The sequence below is a fragment of the Acanthochromis polyacanthus genome, chromosome 3 (genome assembly GCF_021347895.1).
Source record: "Acanthochromis polyacanthus isolate Apoly-LR-REF ecotype Palm Island chromosome 3, KAUST_Apoly_ChrSc, whole genome shotgun sequence".
NCBI classification, from domain to species: domain Eukaryota; kingdom Metazoa; phylum Chordata; class Actinopteri; family Pomacentridae; genus Acanthochromis; species Acanthochromis polyacanthus.
In genome coordinates, this window is record NC_067115.1 from 15701446 (window position 1) to 15728603 (window position 27158).

The 27158-nt window shown below is 42.0% G+C and overlaps 2 protein-coding genes across 4 annotated transcripts; both read left to right on the plus strand.

The window, feature by feature from the left end:
• Positions 1-83: 83 nt before the first annotated feature.
• Positions 84-17086, plus strand: samd1b (sterile alpha motif domain containing 1b). Of its 2 annotated transcripts, none has more exons than XM_022217123.2 (7): positions 84-1693; positions 2617-2872; positions 4694-4815; positions 10536-10584; positions 10686-10797; positions 13583-13697; positions 13815-17086. In XM_022217123.2, the coding sequence occupies exons 1-7, from the start codon at positions 533-535 to the stop codon at positions 13956-13958; spliced, it is 1959 nt and encodes a 652-aa protein (XP_022072815.2). In that variant the 5' UTR covers positions 84-532; the 3' UTR covers positions 13959-17086. The 2 variants fall into 2 exon arrangements, with proteins under 2 accessions (XP_022072815.2, XP_022072816.2); XM_022217124.2 differs by having other exon boundaries at positions 85-1693; positions 4697-4815.
• A 534-nt stretch (positions 17087-17620) lies between these two features.
• Positions 17621-26909, plus strand: zgc:136908 (Transitional endoplasmic reticulum ATPase). 2 transcript variants are annotated; one of them, XM_022217114.2, is made up of 18 exons: positions 17621-17943; positions 18248-18359; positions 18439-18611; positions 18696-18838; positions 18951-19081; positions 19890-20021; positions 20131-20233; positions 20382-20515; positions 20635-20770; positions 20861-20973; positions 22096-22260; positions 23417-23539; positions 23628-23840; positions 24450-24628; positions 24732-24861; positions 25729-25887; positions 26198-26349; positions 26441-26909. In XM_022217114.2, exons 1-18 carry the CDS (start codon positions 17921-17923, stop codon positions 26544-26546), a joined length of 2427 nt encoding a protein of 808 aa, XP_022072806.1. In that variant the 5' UTR covers positions 17621-17920; the 3' UTR covers positions 26547-26909. The 2 variants fall into 2 exon arrangements, with proteins under 2 accessions (XP_022072806.1, XP_022072805.1); XM_022217113.2 differs by having other exon boundaries at positions 20635-20973.
• Positions 26910-27158: the final 249 nt, after the last annotated feature.

Here is a 27158-nt window from a genome sequence, read left to right on the forward strand (position 1 = left end):
TCGGTTTATGGAAAAGTGAATATTGTGCGGTTTAATACATGTTGTCCGTGTTTTTTTTCTTTCTCTTTGAGGGTCAGGCATCAATCTCTGCCGCCTGATGCGGAATGGAGCCACCCATCTGTTGACCGCCTGGCGCAATCTGAATAACGCTTCAAAAAAAATCTCCCAACAACTCGGAGCGCGCACCGCTGCGTCTTTGTGCTCAGATCGGATCGGTTGTTAACAAGCTATGGGCTGATCAGATTAAGACCGCGAACAAAGAAACATAGCACCGAAGGCTCCTAAAGAAGAGTCAATTCCACCTTAAATGCAATTTGCGTTTGTGGCGAAGACCCAGGCGCCATCTTCGGTCCACCTTAAGCGCACAATGTGGCCAACGAACGCAAGCGTACCAGCCAGGCTTCCGTCCTCATTCTCCAGCCGGGGATCGCACTTTGGCTTCCCAGCTTTGACACAGCGTCACTTGTGAAACAAACAAGGGGGGGCAGAAAAAAGACGCACTCGGGCCAAAACCTCCATCAGCAGGAGAAAGATGTCCGAACCCAATAAGTACCGAGAGTGGATCCTGGAAACAATCGACTCTCTCCGCTCGAGGAAAGCCCGTCCGGATTTGGAGAGAATCTGTCGAATGGTCCGGAGACGACATGGGTCAGACCCGGACCGAACCAGGACAGAACTGGAAAAACTGATTCAAGAGCAGACCGTGCTTAAAGTTAGCTACAAGGGGTCCATATCGTACCGGAACGCGGCGAAGGTGCAGAGAAAAAGCCGAAAGAAGAGTGAGTTTACGGCCGCTGGCAGCAGCAGCAGCGGCGGCGGCGGCGCGGAGGCAGCGAGGGAGCGAACCAAACACGATCCTGGGAACAACAACGGCGACAGTGCGCACAGCTTCACCGACCAGGAGGAGGGAGAGGAGGACTCGGAGCCCAGCCCAGATCCCCGCACTCAAACATCAGCCAGCCCCACCGGCAAGAAGCTCAAGCCTGCCTCCAGCCCGAGTAGCGGAAACGGTTGTGGCGCAACAACGGGCTCCGCTGTCGGGAGCGGCTGTAAAGAGGAGAAAGCAAGTGCACCGAGAGACGAGGGATTAGCGGGGGGAAGCCCGGTGCCCTGTTTGGGCCACAGAACAGGCGCACACGACGGTGGGGATGCCGGCAGGACAGCGGGGAGCGGAGCTGATGCAGTTGGCGCGGAGAAGGAGCCCGGTGTGTCCGGAGCTGACAGCCGGAGCAAAACTTGCTCCGGGAGCGTCAACAGCCTCCAGCAGCACCAGAGACAGAAGCAGACTGTGCCGCTGAAACCCAAACTTAAGCTTGCGGGAGGCAGCGCCAAAACCGCGGGGAACCACGCCAGCTCCGACCTGGGCGACAGATTGGTGGCTTCTGTTCGCAGCCTGTCCGAGAGGAGCCTCCGAGGGAGCTCCGCCGCTGCGACCAGAGGCCACATGAAGCCGCTCGGGCTGAAGGAGATTCTGGGTTATCTGAGCAGCCAGGAGCGGCTGTCAGAGGAGAAGCTGACCCGAGGCAAAGTCAAAGTGGTCATGGAGAGAGAGGTGGCGAGGGGCCGGCTGCGCAGGACCCGCTGCGGGAACATCACTCTTCCTCTGCGGGGGATGGCGGTGGAGGAGCCGAAGAATGCGTCCGCTGACAGACTTGCGAGAAGCGCACTGCAGGACAAACACACGGTGATAAAGGTGGGCAATGCTAACTTAATATTTCCAACACGTCCCGCCTTGTGCAGGACACAGCGAGCAGCTTGCTGATAAATTAACGATCCCCGGTTTTAAACCTACAGCACCGGGACGCGCTCGGCATCCGTCGCCAAATCATTTTTCCTCTCTTGTTAAAGCTCGATGTTTTACGTGCAAAAGTGTTTTTTGGGAGGGGAATCCCGCACATTCCGCGGACATTTCGTGTTGTTTCACAGTAATTGATGTGGCTGTATTGTGTGTGTCCTCTGTGGCAGATGTGTTGTGCAGCTCGGCTTCCTGCACAAAAGGTGCGGGTTACACGGAGGAGCAGACGGAGCGGCTTCCCCCGGCTCCTCGGGTGGCGCGCACCATAAAGAGCGTCTCTGCATAATGCGAGCACGAGCACCCACCGATCCCGTCGCCACACCACTATTTTGGAGTCAATAACATCTGATTGGGTTCTCAGGAACTTTAGCCAAACCGGAGTGTCTGGGCCTGCTGCGCGCTGTAGGCGGTGTCTGTCTAAACTTGAGACGTGCCGCTGCCGCGCTCCTGTGAGCGCAGGGCCGGAGGAGGACTCAGCCCCCTCCAGAAGAAAAAAATGAAATGAAATAATAATAAAAAAAAAACACAGCCGTGCATCATGTTTGTCTGTGTATACTACATTTCTAAATCGCCGTACTTTGTATCTCCTCTCCTCGCGTCACTCCCGTTTCGTGCCTCATTAAATCCTTTGTAGACTATCGCTCCTGACAGCTCACTCTCCTCCTCCTCCTCCCCTGTGGGCGCAAACTTGAGTAGGCTACAACAGGCGGCTATTCTGACATTCGGCAAACCCAAAGTGCAGCTTAAACCTCAAATCTCAGTCCCCTCCCCCGAATGAGAACTTGTGCTTGATCTCCTCAACTTTGTGTGTCATTTTTCAGCCTCCGTCGCCGCCGTCTCTCGAGAATGAGCCGATGGAAGCAGCCGGTGAAGAAGAGGAGCGGAGAGAGAACGAGGAAGAGATGGAAATGGAGGACGAGGAGGATGATCCCCGGAGTTCTGATGAGGAGGGAGGACTATCCCCGGTAGCTATGACAACCGAACCAGGGCTCATTGAGAAAACCACAGAAGATGCTGAGATCCAGGCAGCATCAAAGCAGGAGAGGAGCCTCCATCAGCTGCAGCAGAGTGGCAAAGGTGTGTGTGCACGGATGTAGGGTGCTGTGGAAAACCATTTCATGTCCTGATGTCTTCTACTTTTGCATATTTCTCCCAATTAAATGTTCCAGATCATCAAACTAATATATAATATTTAAGATTAGACAGCGATAACCCACAAAACACAAAATACAGTTTGGAATGATGATTTATTGAAAACCTCTGCCACCCCTGTGAAAAAGTAATTGCCCTCCTAAACCGAATTACTGGTTGGGCCACCTTTGGCAGCAACAGCTAAACATTTGCAACAGCTTGTGACAGAAGAATTTTGGCCCACTCTTCTCTGCAGAATAGTTTTAATTCAGTCAGAGCAGATGTTTTTTGAGCATGAACCGACCTTTTAAGGTGTGGCCACAGCATCTCAATTGGATTCAGGTTCTGACTTTGATTCAGCCACTCCAAAAACTTCATTTAGTTCTCCTTTTGAGCCTCTTAGAGGTGGACTTTCTTGTGTGCTTTGGGTCAGTGTCATGCTGCAGAAACTGTTTGTACTTAAGCTTCAGGTCATGAACTGATAGGTGGATATTCTCCAGGAGGATTTTCTGATGGAGAGCAGAATTCATGGCTCCATCACCTCTTCCTCTCCACCACTCTACCTCTCTACTACTTCTGTCCCTTTCAACCCGCCCGGCCAGCAGGCAGAATGGTCCCCCCACATACAGAGCCGGGTTCAGCTCAAGGATTTTTTTTTTCCCTGTTAAAATGGTTGTTTTCCTTGCCACTGTCGCCTTGGGGCTTGCTCTGGGGGTTCAGGCACATGGGTTCTGTAAAGCCTCTTGAGACAATTTGACTGTAATTGGTGCTATATAAATAAAATTGAATTGAATCAGTTTTAACAAGTCGTCCAGGGCCTGTGGAAGCAAAGCAGCCCTAAACCACCACACTACCACCACCACGTTTCGCTGCTGGTATCTTGTTTTTCTTGTGAAATGCAGTATTAGCTTTACAACAGATGTAACGGGACCTGCATCTTCCAAAAAGTTCCATCTTTGACTTATCAGTCCACACAATGTGATCCCCAAAGTCTTGTGCCACGTTCAGGTATTTTTTCGCAAATGCCGGATGAACCTTTATGTTCTTTTTTTTTTTTGTCAGTGTTGGTTTGAACCTTGCAGCTCTTCCATGATGCCATTTTCTCCCACCGTCTTCTTTATCATGGAATCTTGCGGACAGACCTTAACTGAGGCCAGGGAGGCCTGCATGACTTATTATGTTCATCTGGCAGTAATCATATGTGGGTGTGGCTGGTGAAACTGAACCCAACAGCCAGATGAATTTTGTCATTTGATTGGTAGCTAAGGGGGTAGTTCCTTTTTCATATTTTCACAGCATTTTTCCTTCAAAAGATGAATTCATTGTTTAAAAACTGCATTTTAAATTTTCTTGGGTTGTCTTTGTCTTACATTGAAATTAGTTTGATGATCTGACACATTTACCTGTGAAAAATGTCCAAAAATAGAAGATTTGTGCACTTTTTCACAGCATTAAATGAGCAGGAGAGAAGCTCATGAAAAATGCTACTATTGTCATCATCACAAGGCTAAGATCATTATTATTATTATTATTATTATTATTATTGTTAGTCCTCCTTGTTCTAAGTTTTCACTGATATCAGATATTGCATTTTGCCTTTTCTAATGTAATCCTGTGTTTAAATTCTGCTTTTCTAAGTTTTTTTTCAGCTTTGGCAAGTGTTTTGAATTTTAAGAAAGATTTTCCGAATTTATTGTAATCTAAATATTTCAAACAGTGCTATATTCCACCTCCTCCTAATCTTTTCAACTTGCTTTGGTTTCTCAGCAGTGTCCGGACTTGATTTCCTCCCCAAAACGCCTCCACCTGTTCAGGGAGCCTCGCAGTGTAACGGTGCACGCATGGAGCAGAGAACTGCTGCCCCCGATCAGCTCCATGTGCAGGCAGATGTGAGTGCAAACATCTGTTCTGCTAGTTTTTACCGCTGGATGATGTTTTTTTTCCGCCAAACATGTCAGTATAGGATATTATCCATGAGTATTAAAAACAAAAGTGAAAATTAAAATACCCTTAATTCGTAGATGATGACAAAAATGAGACTCAAACATGAGTAAAGTTCAAAAAAGTTAAAGGTAGAATGGACTAAAGATAAACTCAATATAGCTGCGGTAAGTTAAAGAGCCTCTTCAGTGGAAATCTATTTTTTTGCCTTGTTAACATGTGCACATGGTGTTTTTTTATATGCTAGATGGCATATCATGAGGGAAATAAGCAGTATACAGCTTGACTCGACATTTCTACCTATAAGCTGCAGTGTGCCGGTGACGGTGTCAAAAACACACAGCCAGGGTTTCATACATAGAAAACAGAAGGAACCAATCCTGACAACTAGCAAGGTGGGGTCTTCTGTATCACCATCCATCACTGCTTCCAACATGCATGTCTGAATTACTCCAGTGTTACAATCTGACTTTGTGTAACATAGGATACAAAGGATTCCAAGGCAAAGGATGCTTAGTTCTCTTTGTCTGCACCTAGTGTGCTAGTTAACGTATTTACAGAATACATTCACACTCATCACTCGCATCTACTCATACATCCTGAGGTAACAAAGCAGACAATATGGATATACAGGAACAGTACAGAAAAGGGTTATACATTAAAAAAAAAAAAACACAGGGTGTGCATTGTTTATATTGCCGATAGTAGTTTTGCAGAGTTGTAGGTGAGCTGGTGTGCTTGAACTGCAGTGAATAACAGAAATGTGGGTGGAGAAAGAAGCAGGAACTTTACAGAGCTGCACTTTCTGAAGGAGGCAGCAGTGTCAAGTGATATCTGAGCATTTAAATGCATTAAGAGACTATTTTTATGCAAAAATGTGTCATTTTGAGATCTAGAGGTGAGTTTTTAGGCCTTTAATTAATGACCAGAAAGGGGCTTTAATCAGGTCCATAATGATTGCAGGAATTGGTTAATAATGGGTGCATACAGAAAGGACAAAATCTGAATCAAATTTGTTAGCAGAGCCCTGAGAGGAAGACAGGACTCAGGTGTCTTTGTCCTGGTGTCCTTCTCTAAATTCCCATTGGCCCCTGAGCCAAGAAGCAAGCAGCAGGCAACGAGGGTCACACGGTGAGATTGGATTCCTGAGGCATTAGCGTGTTAGCATTTGTGTGATTTTGTAACTGGTCAGTGATGAATTCATCTAAAATACTTTATATTCTGGAATTAGTCTGTATGTGCTATACTTAATTTTTCTGATATTGAGTATTAGTCAGGTAATTTTGGACGATTTCAGTACGGTTGTATGCATCCATGCATTATGGAACATCAGTGTTCCTTTTGGGTCAATGTGGATATTTTATTTTGAAGCCTTTACAGGGCAAAATTCATGAAGTGCTGCTCATACAACCCTAATAACAATGCAACTTCATGCAAGTTCCATAACCTGCAGAATTACCAGTGGCTGCCACTGTAAAACACTTCTGTGAAGAACAAGTGTCAGATATTTTATATATATATGTCACAGTAGAGATGGCAATTCAGTAGAATTGGCAATTCTCCTAGTTCTCTGTTTTGATAAAATTTTCAGAAAACTTTTTTTTATTGTTTACTTGATATAATATCAATCAAACTGAAGTTGAGTGGATTTGACTCAGTAGTAAAATACATGACAAAATAGAGAAAAAATAAATTATTAGTGTTATTATTACCATTATCTCAAATAAACAATAAAAAATGAGTTTTCTGAAAACGGAGTTACCTGTTTTTGCAAATGAATTATTAGTGTTATTATTACCATTATCTCAAATAAACAATAAAAAATGAGTTTTCTGAAAACGGAGTTACCTGTTTTTGCAAATGAATTCTTCATATATACAGAAATAATCAGTATACATTTTGTTCAAAACTGAACAGAAGTTTGTATTAAAACAGAGCTCGTGATTACAGTTTGAAATCCTGATCAGTGACTTAAATAGGAACACAGACAGTTTCTTCATCATTGCATTTTCTGCCATTATTTGCAGAACATTTGCAGGAGCTGCATCCACATCCAGTGTAGCTTCACTGTTTCCTTTGTCATGAGAGCAAACACTGATATCACTTCTGAACCTCCTTCATGTGTAAGCTTTAAACTGAATTCATAAGCACAGAATGGTTTGTAAATGTTTGAACTGCAATTGAGATAATCACAGTGAAAACTGTCTTCAGTGTTGAGATGAACAGAGGAGCTTTTTAAATTTAGTTTACAACATAATTAGATGTATGTTGATTTAAACATTTACTCCATAGTGCAAAAAAACATGGAAACTCCAAATTGAAGAAAATTTGTATTATGTTTGCATGCATGTCATCTTTTTTTCTGTGCTGATATAATATTCAGCATTTTTCTGGTTATTGGCATTGTTTTTAAATAAAATTTCAATCTAGTTTAGTGTCGCAGTTTGAGTTTTTCAAAATTTTGACACAAAAATTAAAAATTTCCTTTAAAATCTGCATATACCGGCTCTAATTATGGGTTGATCAGTTACTAATATTAACTAGAGCTGCCAAACGTCTAATCAGATTAGTCACAGGGTTGCTGTGGATTAATTTTGATTAATCACGATTAAATATCATTCATTTTTAGCAGCACGTTTAAATTGTTGCGATGCTAGAATATTCCTCTTCATCTCAAGCTTCTGCAGACTAAAAGTCATATTTAGCCAGTATTTTGGTGTATTCGTATGAAGTTGCATTCATGGTGCCATCTGTAAGTGTCATCTCCCCAACATCCTTTGCACTCATGCAGCCCTATACCATCAGACTCAGACCTGTGTTTCACTGTTGGGACTACGCATTCACTGTGGTGGTCTTGGATATGATTATGGCAAACATATGGGAGTCAAAAACATGTATTTTGGTCTCATCTGACTGAAAAATGTGCTCCCAGTTTTTATCAGGCTTATTAACCACGCCTGACAAACGTCAACCGGGTTACTGCATTCGGTGCGGTATCTGGCTGGGTAAGTATGTATGTATGTATGTATGTATGTGGCTATGTCCGTTCCAATATCTCTGCAAGTGCTGAAGTCAGGATAATTAAACTTGGCACTGAAGATCAGTCTAAGGTCCCCTGCTCAGTTGTGGAGTTACAGGTCAGCAGATCAAGTAGGAAGGGCGATACGTACGATGATCAAAATTGATACATATTGCATCATTTGTATAGACCCTTTATTTGTTTACAAACATTGTGACGTTTTTTGTGGGCGGGGCTTATGCTGGAGGCAAAAGCGGAGCGAGAAGTCAAGCGGAACTGGGAGTATATAGTTTGAGCTGGGAGTTTGCGCTGCAAACTCGAGCATTTTTAACCCGTTAAACTTCAGTGTACCGCCGGCGGTACACCTACTAATTTGCATAGGAATTTAAAGAATGTCCGAAGGCTGCAAACGCGATTATATAAACACTATACGCCGATGGAAAGCTTAGATTCTCATGAATCCGCCGGTATAAACCACTTTCAGATGTGATTACCACAGCGGGTGAGAAAAACACATTTGTCCGACAAACAACGAATATCCATCCATCCGTTCTCTATACACGGCTTCAACGCACACAGCGCGACTCACATTTCCGGGTTCATTATTACACACAGATGAAAATATTCCACAAAAAACGGCCATAATCCAACCTTGGACATCCAGACGACACAAGCCAGTAAACTATTTTGTCCAAAACATGTCTTGAAGTCGGTATAAAATCCACGAATCGGTCGTTTTCAAGGAAATGCACCTCGCGATGCGCGTCCAATATTCCCTGTATTTCTCGTCATATTTAACGGGTTATTGTTTTTGATTGTATTTTTTTCTGTGTCTTATTGTGTCCTTGTTCTTATGGTGTGTGTATTTGGACCCAGTGTCTGGAATAAAGCTGAACTGAATTGAATTGAATATTTTTTATTTACAAATAGATTTTAGCGATTTTTTTGTACTGAAAATGGCTGGAATTGACTGCAGCTGATCGTCTCTGTCCAGTCTTTTCGCCTCAGTGCATTTAACCACAACTGTCTTCGTTCCCTCTGAGCACGAGTGTTCGGTGGAATCCTATAAAACTTTAATTTGCGTTCGCCAATGTCATTCCTCCTATTCTGGCATCCAAAACACAACAGGACGACATTTTAGAAAAGTTGATAGAGCCTAGTCCCTCAGTCTTTCGCCTTTCGGTCACGGCCGCGGCTCCTCTTTTGCCTTCAGCTAAAGCTGTGACGTCATTCGTGACGTGGGTCATTAAAGGGTCTATAGGGAGGACAGGGTTTTCACCAGTAGAGGGCGTGGTTCTGCCCTCTACTGAGGGCTCATCTAGTTCCTTTTTCATCTCCTTTGGTAAAGTTTAATGTTGAAGTTTTGTACTGAAGACCAAGCACAGTTGTTTTTCTTGGGTGCCATCCATAGAGGTTGACAGTACGAACTTGCCTTAACACTGTCTAAGCTCTCACAGCAGCGTGGATTTCCACTGATGACTACTGTGCCTGGTCTTCAGCACTTGTGTATCTGTTTTTCAGAGCTACATTGTGCAAGTAGTGTCCAAATTGTGTTGTCATATTAGGAGGACGGTCACTGCAGCTCTGATTAGTGTCAGTATAGCTCATTCTGTACCTCCTGATTACTGCTGCAACTATGTTTTGACTCATCCTTCTCCGTCTTTGTGTAGTCCTGCAGTCAAAGTTTTCAGTTCTTATGGCAATTCTTTTCCATGTGGAGCCATGATGCAGACATGCACACAGACACAGCTGAGGATCCAAAGCTGAGGACATTCTGGTGTTCACGGGTCATTTTCTAACCATGTTCATGCTGTTAGGCTGATCAGAAATCAAAGGTGTTCTCTGCTTACTTTAAGTGATCGCAGGTTTTCTAACTTACGTGTCATACTCTCTCTTTTGTTGGAATCAGTTTCTCCCTTGGAGCCTGTATTTTCAACATAAACTTTTGTATTTCTTTTTGATTGTTTATAAGAGGAAATACTCTGTTTGCGAACTTTGAAATTGTTGAGAGATGATACAGTTTTGAATAAACTGCAATTGCACAAGGATATACTTACTTCTATTATATGCTGTATTAATAATACCATATAAACATATATTAAGGTCATGATGTTCTATATAGAGCTTGTGATGACATGGCTTCAGTCACCTTTGTCAGCTTGTGCGTGTTAATTATGTATGATGTGATGAATAAGTCAACAAGGGAGTGATTTCAAAGACACCTACACATTTTTCTTGTTTAAAATGACAAGTGGCTCGAATTTTACTTGTCACTGTGGTGGTAGGCTGTAATTTATCTGAAGGAGTCCTGTTCTATCTTCCCCTAAAGGGCAGGTAAAAAAAAAAAAATCCCATCAAGTTACAGAAGTTAGGGGCTGTTTAAAAGAGACTTCTCTCCTCTGGGATGACTCATCAGCTTTGTCAAACTTCGCTCCCCCACCACTCCACTACTTGATACCTTGCACATCATCATTTACTCTCCCACAGCAGATGGTGTTAATGTCCCGCTGCCGATTTGTCATGATGCATCTTGTCGCAGACAGCTCCTCGTGCCTTTTATATTAAGGGGAGGTCGTATCACCCTGACTTTGACTCTGCCTGTTTGTATTTTTTTTGACCCTGTCTCTCTTTTTGTTCCCCCACACACAGAATCAGACGCAGCCTGACAGAACAAACCACACCTCCTCCGGCTTTAACAGTGAGTTTTGCTTTGCTGGTTAAATGCTATTGTACGTGTAGCTGTTTAGAGGTGGGAACTGATCCTGGAGAATCACACTTTGCTTAATATTTCCTTCTTAGACCTCGAGTGTAAGACAGAGGTCGGAGTGTCGTCATGCCTGCTGACACCCACTGCCTCCCCGAGAGACTCCGGCCTGTCTGAAGAGCGAGGGATTAGTGTTAGCAGTGGAGGGTGAGTACAATAGGGATGCTGGTGATGGTGATGCATGTAAATACACAGGGGTCTGACTTCAGTGCAAACTAAATAATAGATCACAAGTCAGTGAGTTTGCTGTGGAACATGTAGAATGTGGCTGAAGTAATGCCACAAATTAGTTGTAAATCATTTTTTTCCACATATCAAACAATTATTATGAATTTCCTGCAAGTCCTACAATCAGAAACAAAGATATTGTGCACCTAATTCCTTGTTTTATCACATCTGCAGTATTACTGCATCCAGCCTTGCACCAAAAGCTACTCACTGCAGTCCTGCAAGGTTTGGTGGGTACTGTAGTGAGCATTTGGTTGTGGTTGTTATTTGGCTGTATTCAGAATCAGAAACAGTTTTTTTGTCAAGTAGGTTTTCACCTAGGAAATCTCAGGAAGGAGTCAATGAATTTGACTCGGTGTTTTCATGCACAACAGTAAACGGTAGCATTTAAATGTAAAATTGTTTCAGGTCAGTAGACATTAAGTATTAAAAACAAATTATCATACAGTGTAATCAAGAGATTGTAAGTCATAGAAATACGTCCAGTGTGCAGGAATGTGCATATTAGTCACCTGAAAATGTGCAAGATTCCATAGTATGTAATGTAAACAACTTGGAATGTGCTGAAAGAGAACAATAATCCTCCTGAAAAGTGGTGTGTTAATGTAACACATAGAGTCAGTATCTAGGGGGGAATGGCAGTGTGACTGAGGGTCTCTGGTCATGTTAAGGAGGTCCACTGCCTGGGAGCAGTTGACCATGATCTTCCCAGTATGCTTTAGGGTCCTGGAGGGTCGAGAGATTACAGCTGATCACCTTTTCCACTGAGCAGATGACGTGCAGCCAACTGTAGTTGTTTCTAAGGTTATGGTCTGTTGGCCTGCTGTATTTTACATTTTTTAGAGGGCTATGTTCAGCCGATACAAGTGTACTTACTATTTAATTATAACTTCAATGTCCTGAAATACAGAGCTGAGGACAAAACGAAAGAAGACACACTTTGACTGCACAGGGAGGTTAATTTTCATCTGAATGTCCAATTAATCAGCATCAGCTACACTGGGCATACATGCATTCCAATATAAGCCTTCTTCCTGATTGTATTGAAACAATCGACCTATGCTCATTACCAAAACACAGGAAATAAGTACACATAAAATAAAGTTGTACACCAACAAACATGTATACTACCAGTCAAAAGTTTGGACACACTTTGTCATTTAATGTTTTGTCTTTATTTTTATGACTAGTTAGATTGTAGATTCTCACTGATGTCATCAAACTATGAATGAACACATATGGAATTATGTAGTGAACAAAACGTGTGATATAAGTCAAAACATGTTTTATATTTTAGATTCTTCCAAATATCCACCCTTTGCTTTGATTACTGCTTTGCACTCTCTTGGCTTTCTCTGGATGAGTTTCATGAGGTCGTCATCTGAAATGGTTTTCTAACAGTCTTCAAGGAGTTCTCAGAGATGCTGAGCACTTGTTGGTCCTTTTGCCTTCACTCTGTGGTCCATCTCATCCCAAACCATCTGGATTGGGTTTAGATCAGGTGACTCTGGAGGCAGCACTCCATCACTCTCCTTCTTGGTCAGATCTCCCTTACACAGTCTGGAGGTGTGTTTGGGGTCACTGTCCTGTTGAAAAATAAACGATGGTCCAACTCAACGCAAATGGGATGGGATGCCATGTCGCTGCAGGATGCTGTGGTAGCCATGCTGGTTCAGTGTGCCTTCAGTTTTGAATAAATCCCAACAGGGCCACCAGCAAAGCACCCCCACACCATCATACCTCCTCCTCCATGCTTCATGGTGGGAACCATTCATGTAGAGACCATCCCTTCACCTTTTCTGCGTTGCTCAAAGACACAGCGTGTGGAACCAAAGATCTGAAATTTGGGCTCCTCAGACCAAAGCACAGATTTCCACTGGTCTAATGTCCATTCCTTGTGTTTCTTGACCCAAACAAATCTCTTCCGCTTGTTGCTTTTCCTTAGTAGTGGTTTCTTAGCAGCTATTTGACCATAAAGCTGCATTGGTACAGTCTCCTCTGAACAGCTGATGTAGAGATGTGTCTGCTACTAGAACTGTGTGGCATTTATCTGGGCTCTAATCTGAGATGCTGTTAACTTGTGAGTTTTGAGGTCAAAGCTTTTGCAATTTTCCAGACTGACTGACCTTCAGTCCTTGAAGTAATGATGGACTGTCATTTCTCTTTACTTAACTGATTGGTTCTTGCTATAATATGGATTCTAACCGTTTTCAAATATGGCCGTCAACTCTGTACCAACCTGACTTCTGCACAACACAACTGATGGTCCCAACCCCAATAAGAAGGCAAGAAATTCCACAAATTAACCTTGACAAGGCACACCTGTGAAGTGAAAACCATTTCAGGTGACTACCTCATGAAGTTCATCCAGAGGTTGCCAAGCGTGTGCAAAGCTGTCATCAAAGCAAAGCGTGGCTATTTTGAAGAATATAAAACATATTTTGACTTATATCACACGTTTTTGTTTACTACATTATTCCATATGTGTTCATTCATAGCTTTGATGCCTTCAGTGAGAATCTACAATGTAAATAGTCATGAAAATAAAGAAAAACCATTAAATGAGAAGGTGTGTCCAAACTTTTGACTGGTAGTGTATATTCTGTTTCCTCTGTCCCCACTGTGAAAGTTTACTATTTCAGCATCTCCTGCGGTTTTTGTGTTGGTCTCATAGTTAAATTGCTGTTTTTTCACATCTCTCTAGGCTTATTAAATCTGAGGGTACCATTGGGAGCCCGGTGGACTGGACAGTGTCTGATGTAGTCAGTTATTTCACCGCAGCAGGTTTCCCAGAGCAGGCTGCTGCCTTCAGGACCCAGGTGAGCCTGCATTCTGCTTTGACAACCACTAGAGGGTGCCACAGACAGGCTCAGCTTAAACTTTGACACTTGTAACCTACATGTTGCTCCGTGCATCGTCTTGCTCTTTTTATTCAGGAAATCGACGGAAAGTCTCTCCTCCTGATGCAGCGTAATGATGTGTTGACCGGCCTGTCGATCCGGCTCGGGCCCGCCCTCAAGATCTACGAGCGCCACGTAAAGGTTCTGCAGAAAACACACTTTGAGGATGACGACTGCTAACAGCACACAAAACACACGCAGACTGTTATGTTTGAATCTGCATATAGCTCAAGTTATATAAAAATGCATGCATGATATACAGTACAGTACACTTAACGTTCCATCCTGTGTTAGACAGTACACACACTCACACACACACATTCACTGTTTGTCTTCCTCCTGGTCCTCTACAACTGGTTTGGTCCCTTTAAGCGACACAGAAGCAAGACTGTATTTTCTGGACTTTCGACCAAACAGAGCACAAATGTTGGAGGAAGAAAGCAGGCTGACTGACTCATTAAAGAGACATTTCAAGATGCAGATATTCAGAACAATCATGCAAATTCCTTTTTAAAATTTTTTTTTTATTACAACAATTAAGCACTTTTATCCATTAAACTGTGCAAGATAGTTTGTGTCTAAACTGCGACTTCATGCTGATGTTTATGCACATTTTTAAAGCGGCAGTGGCTGTTCTGTGTCGAGGGAGGGTGAATTTTTTTTTTTTTTATGGGGCTGTGATCTGAGGGGTTCTTGTTTGTGAGTAAGCGTTTTTCCACTGAGATCATGTTTGATAGAACAGCGGCAGTTTAGAAGTTGAGCAGATGAAATACATTCCCAGAAGCAGGAGCGCATTGTTGAGATGCTAAACCAAATTATTTGTCCTATTTATCCAAAATAAAAAATCTGGTGCAGGGTTTGTGACCTTTTGCAAATGATTGTTGGTCAAAGCAATAAACTGATGATTTCTCCCAGGATGTTTGAGAGGTCGTTGGGCCTTCTGAGCTTGTAAATTGTCAGGTGATCGATTCTTTGTAGCCTAATGTGAAAATGTGACATCAGCTTTGTTTTTGAACCAATCTGTTTATAATCTGCTGTGGCCTATGCATCACCACTTTAGAGACTGGTTTCACAAAGATACAATTTGGCCTGTAGCTTAGACCAAAAAAATTATCAAACATGTTTGGACCTGAAACTGAATCTGAACAGTAATGATGATACAGAAAACCACAACCAACTCTGCAAGTTGACAGGATTGCTTCCTTTGGTTTTTGCATATGAAACCCAGGAAGTCAAACTGAAAATGCTCAACTGTGACGTTGATGCCTTCCTTTACTCATGATATGTCCTCTAGCATATAAAGACACCACAGAGAAGACACATTGAGCACCAAAATATGCCTTTAATGTGCAGGGCTCAGTAGTTGTCATTAGATTAAGCTAACCTGACATTATTTACTCATGGAGTCAAATTTAGATAGATACAAAATTCTGTAATTCAAGATGCCTTGTGATATTTTTGTGAATATGGTTTAAAATTTATAAGACTCACCCAAAACTTAACAAGAGCATTTGTTAAGTTTTTGGTCCGACATGTTGACCCTAGTACAGATTTTACTGAATGGACCATATACTACAAAGCAAATGTTAGCTTTTTCATTGCTAGATATTCAATTACTGCTGAATATCTAGCAACAGCTAGTTTCTATGTGAGAGCTAATTTGAGATTCAACCCATTTTAATTTAGCCATGCAAAACCACAGAGAAATGGAGAGACTCGCCACTTGTCCTTACCAAAAAAATGTTGTTTCCTTGTCTGGAAAAAGTCCAAAAATTCAGGAAAAATTTCCCCCAAATTTATAAAAATTTGCAAAATCTTCAGGAAGAAAATTCCTGAAGAGTTTCCCTCAAAAGTTTTATTTTTAAAAATAAAAAAATCCCCAAATTCGACAGCAAAATTCACTGGATTTTTTTTTCTTTTTCTGAATGTTCTTAAACTTTGTTTATTTGTTATTTTCCACCAAAAAAATGTTTAAAAAATTCCTAAAAAAAATTTGAAAATGTGGATGTTTTCACTGTAAAAATATTTTTTTCCCCACATTTTTAAAACTTTAAAACAGGTCAATTTGACCCGCAGGATGACAGGAGGGTTAAACAATCCTGGATAGAAATCTATGGGAGAATTATGTAACGACAAAGATGGCGGTTGTATGACACTTGTTTTGAATCTCCTCTCAAAAAGCTAATCGTCTGCTTTGTAGCGGCCAAACTGGGAAAGATCCAGCCAGCCATGGTGTCATGTAGCACAATCACCTGACTTATTTATAAGGTCTTTAGCATAATTAGTCAAAATCTGAACCCTTTGTATTTCCTTGGACAAATGAAAATGACTGACTGATGTCATCACTATTATACATTTGCTAAAAACTCTTTACTGTCACAGCAAAGCCACAGATTATGAGCCATGTTTTCCTCTTTTTTTGGTCATTTGGTAACACTGATCAGCAGGCATCGCTGACTGTTACCATGAAAGCATAGCTCCTAATTCATTCTGAAGTTTAGTTGGCTTTTCTAGCTTTTTAAACTTGCATTAAAGCAATCTAAGAGTTCAATTAAAACTGTCCTGATACTAGAGACGAGCCCACAATATCTCTGTGAAACCAGCTCCACATGAAGCTGCAGAAATGTTGATCAAAAACACCAGCTAACTAAACTGAAATCAACCGAACAATCAACTCTTGACTATATATGAGAGAGTGAATATGTAAATAAATTGAAACAGACTCGTGTGATACATTAGACATTTGTAAACTGTTGGAGTAATATTAACTGAAAGATGTTATCGCAGGGTAAAGATGAGTCAATCAATCAACTAATCTTAACCCACCAGCATTTTTTAACAGTTTTTAATGGTCAATAGTTAGCAACCAAATGCTGTCAAATTGTCATTCCTGCCCACACTTAATAGAAAACGTTGCAGGTTATGCATCACAAAAATATATATTTTTTCCATTTATTTTTCTGCCTTTGTTCTTTATTTCAGCATATTGTTTTGATTTTGTGAAATGTTCATATTGTCCATTCTCCATGCACTGATGTTCTAATCAGATCTGATGTTTCTTTGTGAATTTAAACCTTCTCTACCTCTCACCTTCATTCTTCTTCCAAGAAACAATTTTTCTAGGTTTTTCCAGTTAGTCGTCTGTTAACTTCATTTCATTCCTGTTTGTTACATCTGTTGGAGAGAACAGCTTGAGTCCTGATTCTCACAAATCAGAATGTACAGTGTGTCTCTGCCCTTTCGTTGCTTGTCTCCTGGTATTTGTTAAAGGACAGTTTTTAGTAATAAAAAATTTGAATTCAAACATCGCAGCGTGCGAATGAACGCTCAGTTGTTGCAGTTCTTGTTTGCATGTCATTAAAGCCCATTGCATGTTCATGCTCGTTCATGGGAGGGTTGTGCTTTGTTCCTTGTTTGTGTGTGTGTGTGTGTGTGTGTGTGTGTGTGTGCACCAGACATGAATGTTCATATGTGGTGCACGAGGGAAGGAACCGCAGAGCAGCTGAGTCACAACAGCAGCTCCCTTCAGTCACAAGGACGAGGAGTCGAAGGTGGAAAGGAACATGCTGCGTTTTACAAAAGACACAACTTCACCTGGAGACAGATGATACGTCAGTTCTTTTTTTCTGGGGGAAAAGGTGTTCCCAGAATTTATTTTGACCCATAAATATTTCACACTAGTTGGGGCTCTTGCTTGCATTTGCTGGTTCGTAGCAGGGGGGGAGGAGGAAATATCACACTCTATCTGTTCTGGGACAGTCTCCAAGGTAAGTGCTTGGGATCTGTGTGTGTGTGTGTGTGTGTGTGTGGGGGGGGGGGGGGGGGGGGGGGGGTTGGGTTATAATAAGACAGGGAAGCAGATGGGCATATTTATACCTCCTCTGAAAAACAAGCAAGCTGCAGCTCCGGCAAACATGGGGGTTCAAGACAACAGAGAAAAAAGAAAACACTGAGGCTGGGAACTTCTGGGAGCTTCAGGAAGACCAAAAACCTCCCTCAGGGCACATCAGATCAGGCAGAATTGGAAATCTTTGGCATTTATTAGGGCCATACTGGGCTAAATACACCTTGAACTGAAGGAGGTGGTTAAGGGGTGAAAAACTGAGGGTATCTAAACTCTGAAGAGACAAAGGAGAGCACTCATGCCAGGCTCAGGAGGAGCAGAGTGAGTGAAACAGCTGCTTCTGCACAGTATGCTGGTGTGTATGTCTGTGTGCTTGCATGCCTATTTGAACATACAGCACAATATTTGATCCAGTATGCATGTCTGCTTTGTGAAGCTGGTGCTGGAGTGATATTTGTTTTTATGGTAAACTATTTAGAAAAACAATTTTTACGTGTTATTTTCAGTCATGTAGTTGCTACGTGCAGAGCCAAAGGGATTCTAAATACAGCACAGTGTCACATGAGGAAATTAGAGCTTCATGCTCACAGCTTGCCTGTGTCATAACATGTGTCTTTTATGGAAGCCCAAAGGGAGAAGATTTCTCCACGGCCATCCTGAAACAGAAACACAGACCCAACAGGCTCATTGTGGATGAAGCTCTCAATGAAGACAGCAGCATTGTCAGCCTATCACAGGTGAGTGTGTGAGGTGAAAATACGGCCAAGAGCAGGGTCATGGATGTGTTTGTTCTAAGACTTGTGTGTTTGTTACTAGAATAAGACGGAGGAGCTGCAGCTCTTCCGGGGGGACACGGTGGTGTTGAGAGGGAGGAAACGGCGGCAGACGGTGTGCATCGTCCTGACAGACGAGACCTGTGGAGATGAACGGATTCGGATGAATCGTGTGACGCGCAACAACCTGCGTGTCCGGCTTGGTGATGTGATCAGGTAGATCTCACATCCGTCTGTGGGTAGTTGCCATGTGGGGTTGGAGATCATTTGTAATGCCTACTGATGTGCATGTTATGACAGCATCCATGCCTGTCCTGATATCAAATATGGGAAGAAGATCCACGTCCTCCCCATAGATGACACCATTGAGGGCCTTACAGGGAACCTTTTTGAGGTTTTCCTTAAGCCCTACTTTCTGGAGGCTTATCGGCCCATTCACAAAGGTATGGCAACACCTCTGCCACAAAATCTAATCAGATGTTTTCATGAAACAATAGATCACCTTCACATCATCTACTTTTGGGTGCTCCAGTGAATCCCTATCTGCGTTGTCAGGTGACATCTTTCTGGTGAGGGGGAGCATGCGGGCAGTGGAGTTCAAGGTGGTGGAGACGGACCCCAGCCCTCACTGTATTGTTGCCCCGGACACTGTCCTCTACTGTGAGGGCCAGCCGATCAAAAGAGAGGTCTGTCAGAGATTTGAGTTGAAGTGAAGTCGATATGAGAACTGTTTCTTGAGATCATCATCGCAGCGGTCTTGCTGGTGTCCCAGTTTCAAACTGTAGTGCACACATCCTGAAGTAATGCATGCGTCTTAATTGTGCGTTAGGGTGCAAGAAGGTAATAAACGGCATCAGTAAGGCTGCAACTGGGGACATCCAAATCTATAAAAGTATTTTTTTCTCTAAGAATGTTACTTTAGTGTTTCAGTTCTAGTTTCTTTGTACAGTGCCACATTTTCAACATATGGCATTTTAAAGCAGTTGACATGATCGGCCAAGATCTTAATCTTATTTTTAGTTGTGAGTCACTTTTTATTACAAATCAACTCTGTCCATACCAAAAAATGTAGGAATTTCATTATCCTTGTCAACATTTTAGAGTCTGTTTTCCTGTGTGAAAATTCTATATATTTAAAGCTAGAATACATTCCACAGTAAGTGCAGCAGGTTGGTCTACAGATTCATGCAGATGTTTCAGTAAGACGTTCACTCATAGAACAGCCCGTTCCACCTCACTCTTTTATGGTGGGACTATTTACGCCACTTAGGTAAATAAAAGGCTCTCTAGTGTATTTAAAGCCTGACTTGGGGCAATTTTGAAAATTTACGAAACCCTTTTTCCATTTGGAGGTTCACAATACTGTCCAAATTTTGACAAACTGGCTTCAACAGGCCTTTGATGGTAGAGAGAAACACTCATTCTGTTTTACACAATGTGGATTCTAGTTGAAACTTGAAGTGTCTCACTGTCTGTCTTTCTGCCCTGTGACAGGATGAAGAGGAGACTCTTAATGACATCGGCTACGACGACATCGGAGGCTGTCGGAAGCAGCTAGCTCAGATCAAGGAGATGGTTGAGCTTCCTCTCAGACACCCGGGACTTTTCAAGGCTATCGGAGTGAAGGTGTTGTGCACACAAACACACGAACAAACTCACTCAATTCACCCAAAAATCAGCTGCTTTACATTCAAACATTTCTCTCGTCATGACTCCATGTGTTCCTCTCTCACAGCCCCCCAGAGGTATCCTGTTGTACGGCCCTGCAGGTACAGGAAAAACCCTGGTGGCTCGAGCTGTAGCCAATGAAACCGGTGCCTTCTTCTTCCTCATCAATGGTAACTTTTACTTTTAATCGCAGTGTTACTACAGAGGGAGATGAGGAGAAATTAGTTGTTCCTGCTCTTGCAAACTGAAGAAACTGCCAAAGTAAAGCATACAGAAGTTGCTTTGGTTTTCTAATTTATGGTAATATTTTGCAACTAGGCCCTGAGATCATGAGTAAACTGGCAGGAGAGTCAGAGAGCAACCTAAGGAAGGCGTTTGAGGAGGCGGAGAACAACGCTCCAGCCATCATCTTCATCGATGAGCTGGATGCCATCGCTCCCAAGAGAGAGAAAGTAAACAGGAGTGAAATCAAGAAGCCCGATTCTGCAGCTCATCTGTACAATCTTGGGTTTTTTTTTGTCCATATGCAGATGAATTAAAGTTTCATGTATTTGTCTATGTATGTGTGCAGACTCACGGTGAAGTGGAGAGGCGTATAGTTTCTCAGCTCTTGACCCTGATGGATGGCTTGAAGCAAAGAGCTCATGTGGTTGTCATGGCAGCAACAAACCGACCAAACAGCATAGACCCTGCTCTGAGACGCTTTGGTCAGGACACTCACAAACACACACACACCCACACAAACAAACTTACACATACAAATACACACGTTCACAAGCATGTCGATGTCTCTCCAGGCAGGTTCGACCGTGAGATTGACATTGGAATCCCAGATTCAACTGGCAGACTGGAGATCCTGCAGATCCACACGAAAAACATGAAACTGGCTGATGATGTGGATCTGGAGAGGGTGAGCAAACAAGCACATTGTCTAACAATTAATAGAATAATCACAGGTGAAATAATGATTTGAATAACAGACCAGTCAATGAGTTAGTTACTATTTCATTCATCATGTGAATGTTGAAGTTGTTTTTCAATCAAAACATTCTCCATATCTTCTCCATAGTTTCAGCTTTTTAATTGTGATCACGATTTGTAAATGAAAATAAACTGTTTTTTTTCTGATGCTTTAAAGATGACCTTCAATTCATTAAAATTGATCCCTTTATTAGAAAAAGTTTGAGTACCTCTGTTCAAACTGTATGTGACAATAAAAAGATCATCTTTGGGTTTTAGACTGTTGGTTGCACAAAACATGAAAGCTGAAGATAAAATCTCTGGTGCTAAACATTTGTAATCAGGTATTTTTATTCTATTTTCTAACAAAACTGGTAAAGCAAGAATCAGATTAATCTGTGATTAAAATAATCAGTTACAGCTCTAAGATGTGTTCAGTGAGGTGTTCTTTAATACCTTTGTCTTACAGTATGAACTCTGACAACAGTCTCTCAGTTAATGAGAATATTTCCAATGAAATTAAATGAGACCCTTTTTAATTATGTTGATTTAAAACTACTTTATGTATTTTTTCAATTACATAATTTTATTTAATTCTTCATTCTAAAAAAACAACTACTCTGAAAAGGGGAAAAGTCGTACACTGACGCAGGTTTCCTTTGGTGGCTGAGGAACTGCTGCAAGGTTTGAGCAAACATCTCATATTTGCGGATGTCACTGTCACTAACAGAGTGACGAGCAAATCGCATTGCTTCTTCAGAGTGGTCCTTCCTGATCTCCGGGACACTGTGGGACTCTAGTTTTCACTTATTTAGTGCACAAAAAATGTTTTTAACTCCATCGCTGTTCTTCAGACAAAATTACAATGCAGCACAAAAGTATCAAAAATCACACGATTGAGGCTGCATGGACAGAATGTCTTAATGAAAGAGACTTATGACTTATTTTTAGTGTATCGTATCTGTGTGTAAATCTAATCTATAGACATATTAATACATAATATCAAGTGTTAAAAGTGTGTGCTGTTAAATAAATCAACATCACTATCTCTGAGTTATTTAACATCTGTCAGATTGCCACAGAGACTCACGGCCACGTTGGTGCCGACTTGGCTGCCTTGTGCTCAGAAGCTGCTCTGCAAGCGATCCGCAAGAAGCTGATCCTCATAGATCTGGAGGACGAATCCATCGATGCTGACCTGCTCAACTCGCTGGCTGTCACCATGGATGATTTCCAAGTACACACACACACACACACACACACACACACACACACACACAGTGGTGGAAAAAGGTTTTCAGACATCCCATGTATTTGTGAAGTATTGCATTAAGGATCAATCTTAGGTCTTCAAGTGTAATTTCTTTTAGTACAGTCACAGCCAAAATACTTAACAAACCCTAAAAAAAGCCATTAAAAACGTAAAATTGATTGGATCCATGAAAATAAATAAGAAATTTTGAGTACTGGGTCAATTTGGTACCAGTTATCCACTAATGAAAGTCATGCTCTTTGTTAAAAGACACAATTTTCGTTGCCGTGCTTCGTGTCTATATAATGCCAGCACATTTGAAAGTTGTTCAGAGACAAAAAATGGCCAAAACAAGGAACCTCACGCAGGACATACGCCTGAAGATACAGATTCCAGGAAGGGTACAGCTGCGCCAGATAGCCAGGAAGTACAGATGCAGTCGTTCAACAGTTGGATACACTCTGCAGAAATACAGATGAACCAACAGCTTGGAAGATAAACCAAGATCTGCACATCCAAGGGTTTCTGGAGCAAGAAATGACTGCATCCTGATCCTCATGTGCAGGGATAACCACAGAATGATATCAAAGAAACTAGTGTCTAGTGTTCCACCCGCACTGTACGTGGCCGACTTTTAGATCATGACTTAAAGTCCTGCAAGGCTGACAAGAAACCCCTGACCAATGAGAGACAGAGGTTAGCCCGGCGCTGTTGGGCCCAAGCACACAAGAACTGGACAGCCAAGAACTGGAAGAAGATTCTGTGGTCAGACGAGTCCAGTTTCCGGCTTTATCTTCCTCCTGCTAATGTGAGGGTACGCAGAAGACCAGGTGAAGCATTATCTCCAGAATGTACAGTACCTACTGTCATGCATGGTGGAGGCAGCATCATGGTTTGGGGATGCATGAGTGCTGCTGGTGTTTGTCATCTCTCTCTCTGTCTGTCTAATGCAGCCACACCAAAACGAATTTTCCATAAATATTTCGTGCTAATATTTGAGATTGTGTAAAATTTTAAGGGTGTCCAAAAGCTTTTTTCCACCACTCTAGATGCCTTGCAGACTCTGTGCATGCATAGAAATTCACTAAAAGAACAGCTGACCACATGAATGGCAGCTGAACACTGTCGTGTCCCTCCTCAGTGGGCGCTGAGTCAGAGCAACCCATCGGCTCTAAGAGAGACGGTCGCCGAGGTGCCTCAGGTCAGCTGGGAGGACATCGGAGGCCTGGACGAGGTCAAGAGAGAACTGCAAGAGCTCGTCCAGGTGAAAAAAAAACTCTCATTTTAGCATACTTTGCACAAAACCATAAACTCAAGTCACTGCAATAATCCATCAAACTTCATCTCCTCAGTACCCTGTTGAGTATCCTGACAAGTTCCTGAAGTTTGGGATGACGCCGTCTCGTGGAGTGTTGTTCTACGGCCCTCCAGGCTGTGGGAAAACTCTGCTGGCTAAAGCCATCGCCAATGAATGTCAGGCAAACTTTGTCTCCATCAAAGGACCCGAGATGCTCACCATGTGGTTTGGAGAATCAGAAGCCAATGTCAGGGATGTGTTCGATAAGGTGAGAATGGACATGCATGTGGGATTTTTAGCATTTTCTTGACCAAATCTGTACCTATTGTTATTCTATTAGATGTACTTGAGTGCCTGTAGATTAATACAGGTATGGTCAGTCAGTGAGGCATGTTTCTGACAGAATGAGAATACTGTAAGTAAGTTGGGAGTCATTTTCAAACAAAGAAGAGTGGATTGTCCTGGAGGACTTTTACTACATCAGTGACTAACAACCACCGGGCAAACTCTCCTCACCAGTCTGAGGAATACTAGAAAATAAATGTAGAAATAAATTCTTCAATAGACTTTGTAAAGACGGAAAATTGCAGTATTTATATAGTATTTAAACAACATCATTACCAACTGCTATGGCTAATAAGTTTACAACTTAAAAACAGTTGTAGATTTGAACCATTTGGCATCTGTGCTGTGAGACAGATGTGCAACACGTAAAAATGCTTTCTGTGCAGATTGGTCACTGTAGATTTTCATGAAAACATTTCAATGAAATGTTTAGATTGAAAACACTGATAACCTTTGCAGCAATGACTCATTTCTTTTAGATGAATGCTTATGCTCAGTACTCACCTCCTGGCTTTTCCCTTCTGCCCATCAGGCCAGACAGGCGGCTCCCTGCATCCTGTTTTTTGATGAGTTAGACTCCATCGCCAAATCCAGAGGCGGCGGGGCCGGAGACGCAGGTGGTGCAGCCGACAGAGTCATCAACCAGATCCTCACAGAGATGGATGGCATGTCTGACAAGAAGAACGTTTTCATCATTGGTGCCACAAACAGGTGCTCGCTTTATTACATATCTGTATCTGACAAATGGATTTAAGTTGAAGATTTTTACTGATTCCTTTTCGCCTCACTTTCTTTTCTGCTCTCGCCACCCCAGACCAGATATCATAGACGCAGCTATCCTACGGCCGGGTCGCCTGGACCAGCTCATCTACATCCCACTGCCCGACAAACCGTCCCGTAGAGCAATTCTAAACGCCAACCTACGCAAGTCCCCTGTTGCACGAGTCAGTGAAACACAAAGATAGACTTCTCGATGTATCTCTCTTTCTTGTTTATGCATTTAAGGACACAATCACTAACATCTGTTAGATAACAGCAGAAGTATTACGTGTACTCACTGTTCTTATTTAAAATGTTTAATTACTGAATGTCAAGGGGTGAATGAGAAACACATTGCAAAGCGCTTTGAGTACCACTAATGTAGAGAAGTGCTATTTAAGTGCAGAACATTTGCCATTTACCATCACTAGAAATAAATACATGAGGAAAGAGGCATTACTTTACCACTGTGAAGCATTAGGTTGGTTGACAGCCAGCTCTCTGAGAAGAATACTTACAGTGCTTGATTTAATAGTTTGTCATTGTAGTCTTTGGGTAGATAAAGAAGCTGAGATGAATGAAGAGGATTTCTATAAGGAGAATCAACAGACAAGAGTTTTCTAATGCCATCATGCAGATCTGCATGTCACTAAAATTTAACTTGGATCCTCTTTAAATAGTTGCTTCCCCTATTATTGTTATTGACTTGGGCTGCCATCAACTCTTTTCAGGAGCAAATTTTTTTTAAAAAAATTAAAAACCTCTTGTTGTTACATGACTGTAAAATTAAAATCTTTGGGTTTTTGCACAAAACCAGAAATCTTCATATGAAATCTTTGACCCTAAGAAATTGTGATGAGCATGTTTGTTTTTGGTTTTTTTAGCCAAATGATTAATTAATTAACCAGCAAAGTAAGTGTCAGACTGACCTCACCTTTTTTGAACTATAGGGACACAAATACACAAAGAATATCACCAAATCATCTTAATTTATTGAGTCAGTATTTTATTTTCTGTCTCTCGCTCTTTCCTTTTGCTCTTTCTATCTGCAGGATGTGGATCTGGAGTACTTGTCTGGCATCACAGATGGCTTCTCTGGAGCCGACCTGACGGAGATCTGTCAGCGGGCCTGTAAGCTGGCCATCCGCGAGTCCATCGAGGCTGAGATCAAGGCCGAACGTCAGCGGCAGAACAGACCAGGCATCCCCATGGTCAGCTACTGCTACTGCTCTCCATTCTTACTCATTCACACCATATTATTCTGTATTAAACAGGAGGATGCTGATTGTGTGTCTAAGACTTTCTTTCTCATTAATAACTCAAACAAAGTCACATCTCAGAGCAGTACCAGGCTGCATGTGCTTGGTTCAGAACGAGATTGTGGAAGATGAAAAGTTCCCTAAAGGGCGGCTGTGTGTTTTGTAACTTTCAGCCTTTGGACTGGGAACACACACACAAACATAGCTACAGCGTATATTTTCCATTAGTACAGTATTCCTCATGTGTTTATTTTGTCTGCAGGATGAGGACTTTGATCCAGTCCCAGAGATCAGGAAGGACCACTTTGAAGAAGCAATGCGATTTGCTCGTCGCTCTGTTAGTGACAATGACATCCGCAAATATGAGATGTTTGCTCAAACCTTGCAGCAGAGTCGAGGTTTTGGAAACTTCAGGTACACAAACATGCGCACATGCTACTGAAATGTAGCAATGGATGAGTTTGTTTCAGTTGCATCCTGGTGAGTTCTCTTTATTTCCTCCCAGGTTCCCTTCTGCCACTGGTACCCGGTCTGGAAATCAGGGGTCAGATTCCGGGTCGGGGAGGCCTGGCCTGTTCAGAGAAGAAGGCGATGACGATCTCTATCAGTGACAAAAGCAGCACAGTGGTGTCCCCATTGTGCTTTGCTTCTTCTGAGGAATGGAAAGAGTTGAAGAAAGAAGTGGAAATGGCAGGTTAAAAGGAAAACAGAGGAAAATGAAAGTAAAAATAGGGCATCTTTATTTTTTTAAAGAAAGCACTTGTTGAAACATGAAATGATGTGAATGAAACAATAATTGAAATTAAAAATAAAAACCTATGCACTTAAGACATTGTATTGAGATATGAAGAAAAATAAATGTTTCACTCTGATAATGCTTATAATACTTCGGTTTTTAAGAAAAATATAAGCTGTGTGCATGTATGACCTAAAAACCGAATAAATTCATTTATTTATATGACTTTATGACAACAGCTTGGAGTGTTGAGTGCTGTATTTTTGATAAGTATCATTTTAGAACACAGTTAGTAATGAAGTCAGTATATAAATAGCTTGTTTTCTAGCAGGAGCATTAGCATTTCATCATGAATACACCCACAATCACTCGTACTCAAACTTGAATGTTTGTTGTAGGCCAGATGTGAGTTGGATTTTTTTTGATACAGAAGTTATAACTAAGAAGTAATAAAAATGATCAGGTCTTAGAACATTTGTATTTGCTC

What these genes read in the sequence shown, in the direction of transcription:
- zgc:136908 (XM_022217113.2), top strand. Translation starts at nt 17,921, where the DNA reads ATGCCAGGCTCAGGAGGAGCAGA. An exon ending in TCGCTCCCAAGAGAGAGAAA is followed by an intron (nt 20,516 to 20,634) that starts GTAAACAGGAGT and finishes GTATGTGTGCAG; the next exon opens with ACTCACGGTGAAGTGGAGAG. An exon ending in TCACCATGGATGATTTCCAA is followed by an intron (nt 22,261 to 23,416) that starts GTACACACACAC and finishes GTCCCTCCTCAG; the next exon opens with TGGGCGCTGAGTCAGAGCAA.
- samd1b (XM_022217123.2), top strand. Translation starts at nt 533, where the DNA reads ATGTCCGAACCCAATAAGTACCGAGAGTGGATCCTGGAAACAATCGAC. An exon ending in CACCTCCTCCGGCTTTAACA is followed by an intron (nt 10,585 to 10,685) that starts GTGAGTTTTGCT and finishes TTTCCTTCTTAG; the next exon opens with ACCTCGAGTGTAAGACAGAG. An exon ending in CTGCTGCCTTCAGGACCCAG is followed by an intron (nt 13,698 to 13,814) that starts GTGAGCCTGCAT and finishes CTTTTTATTCAG; the next exon opens with GAAATCGACGGAAAGTCTCT.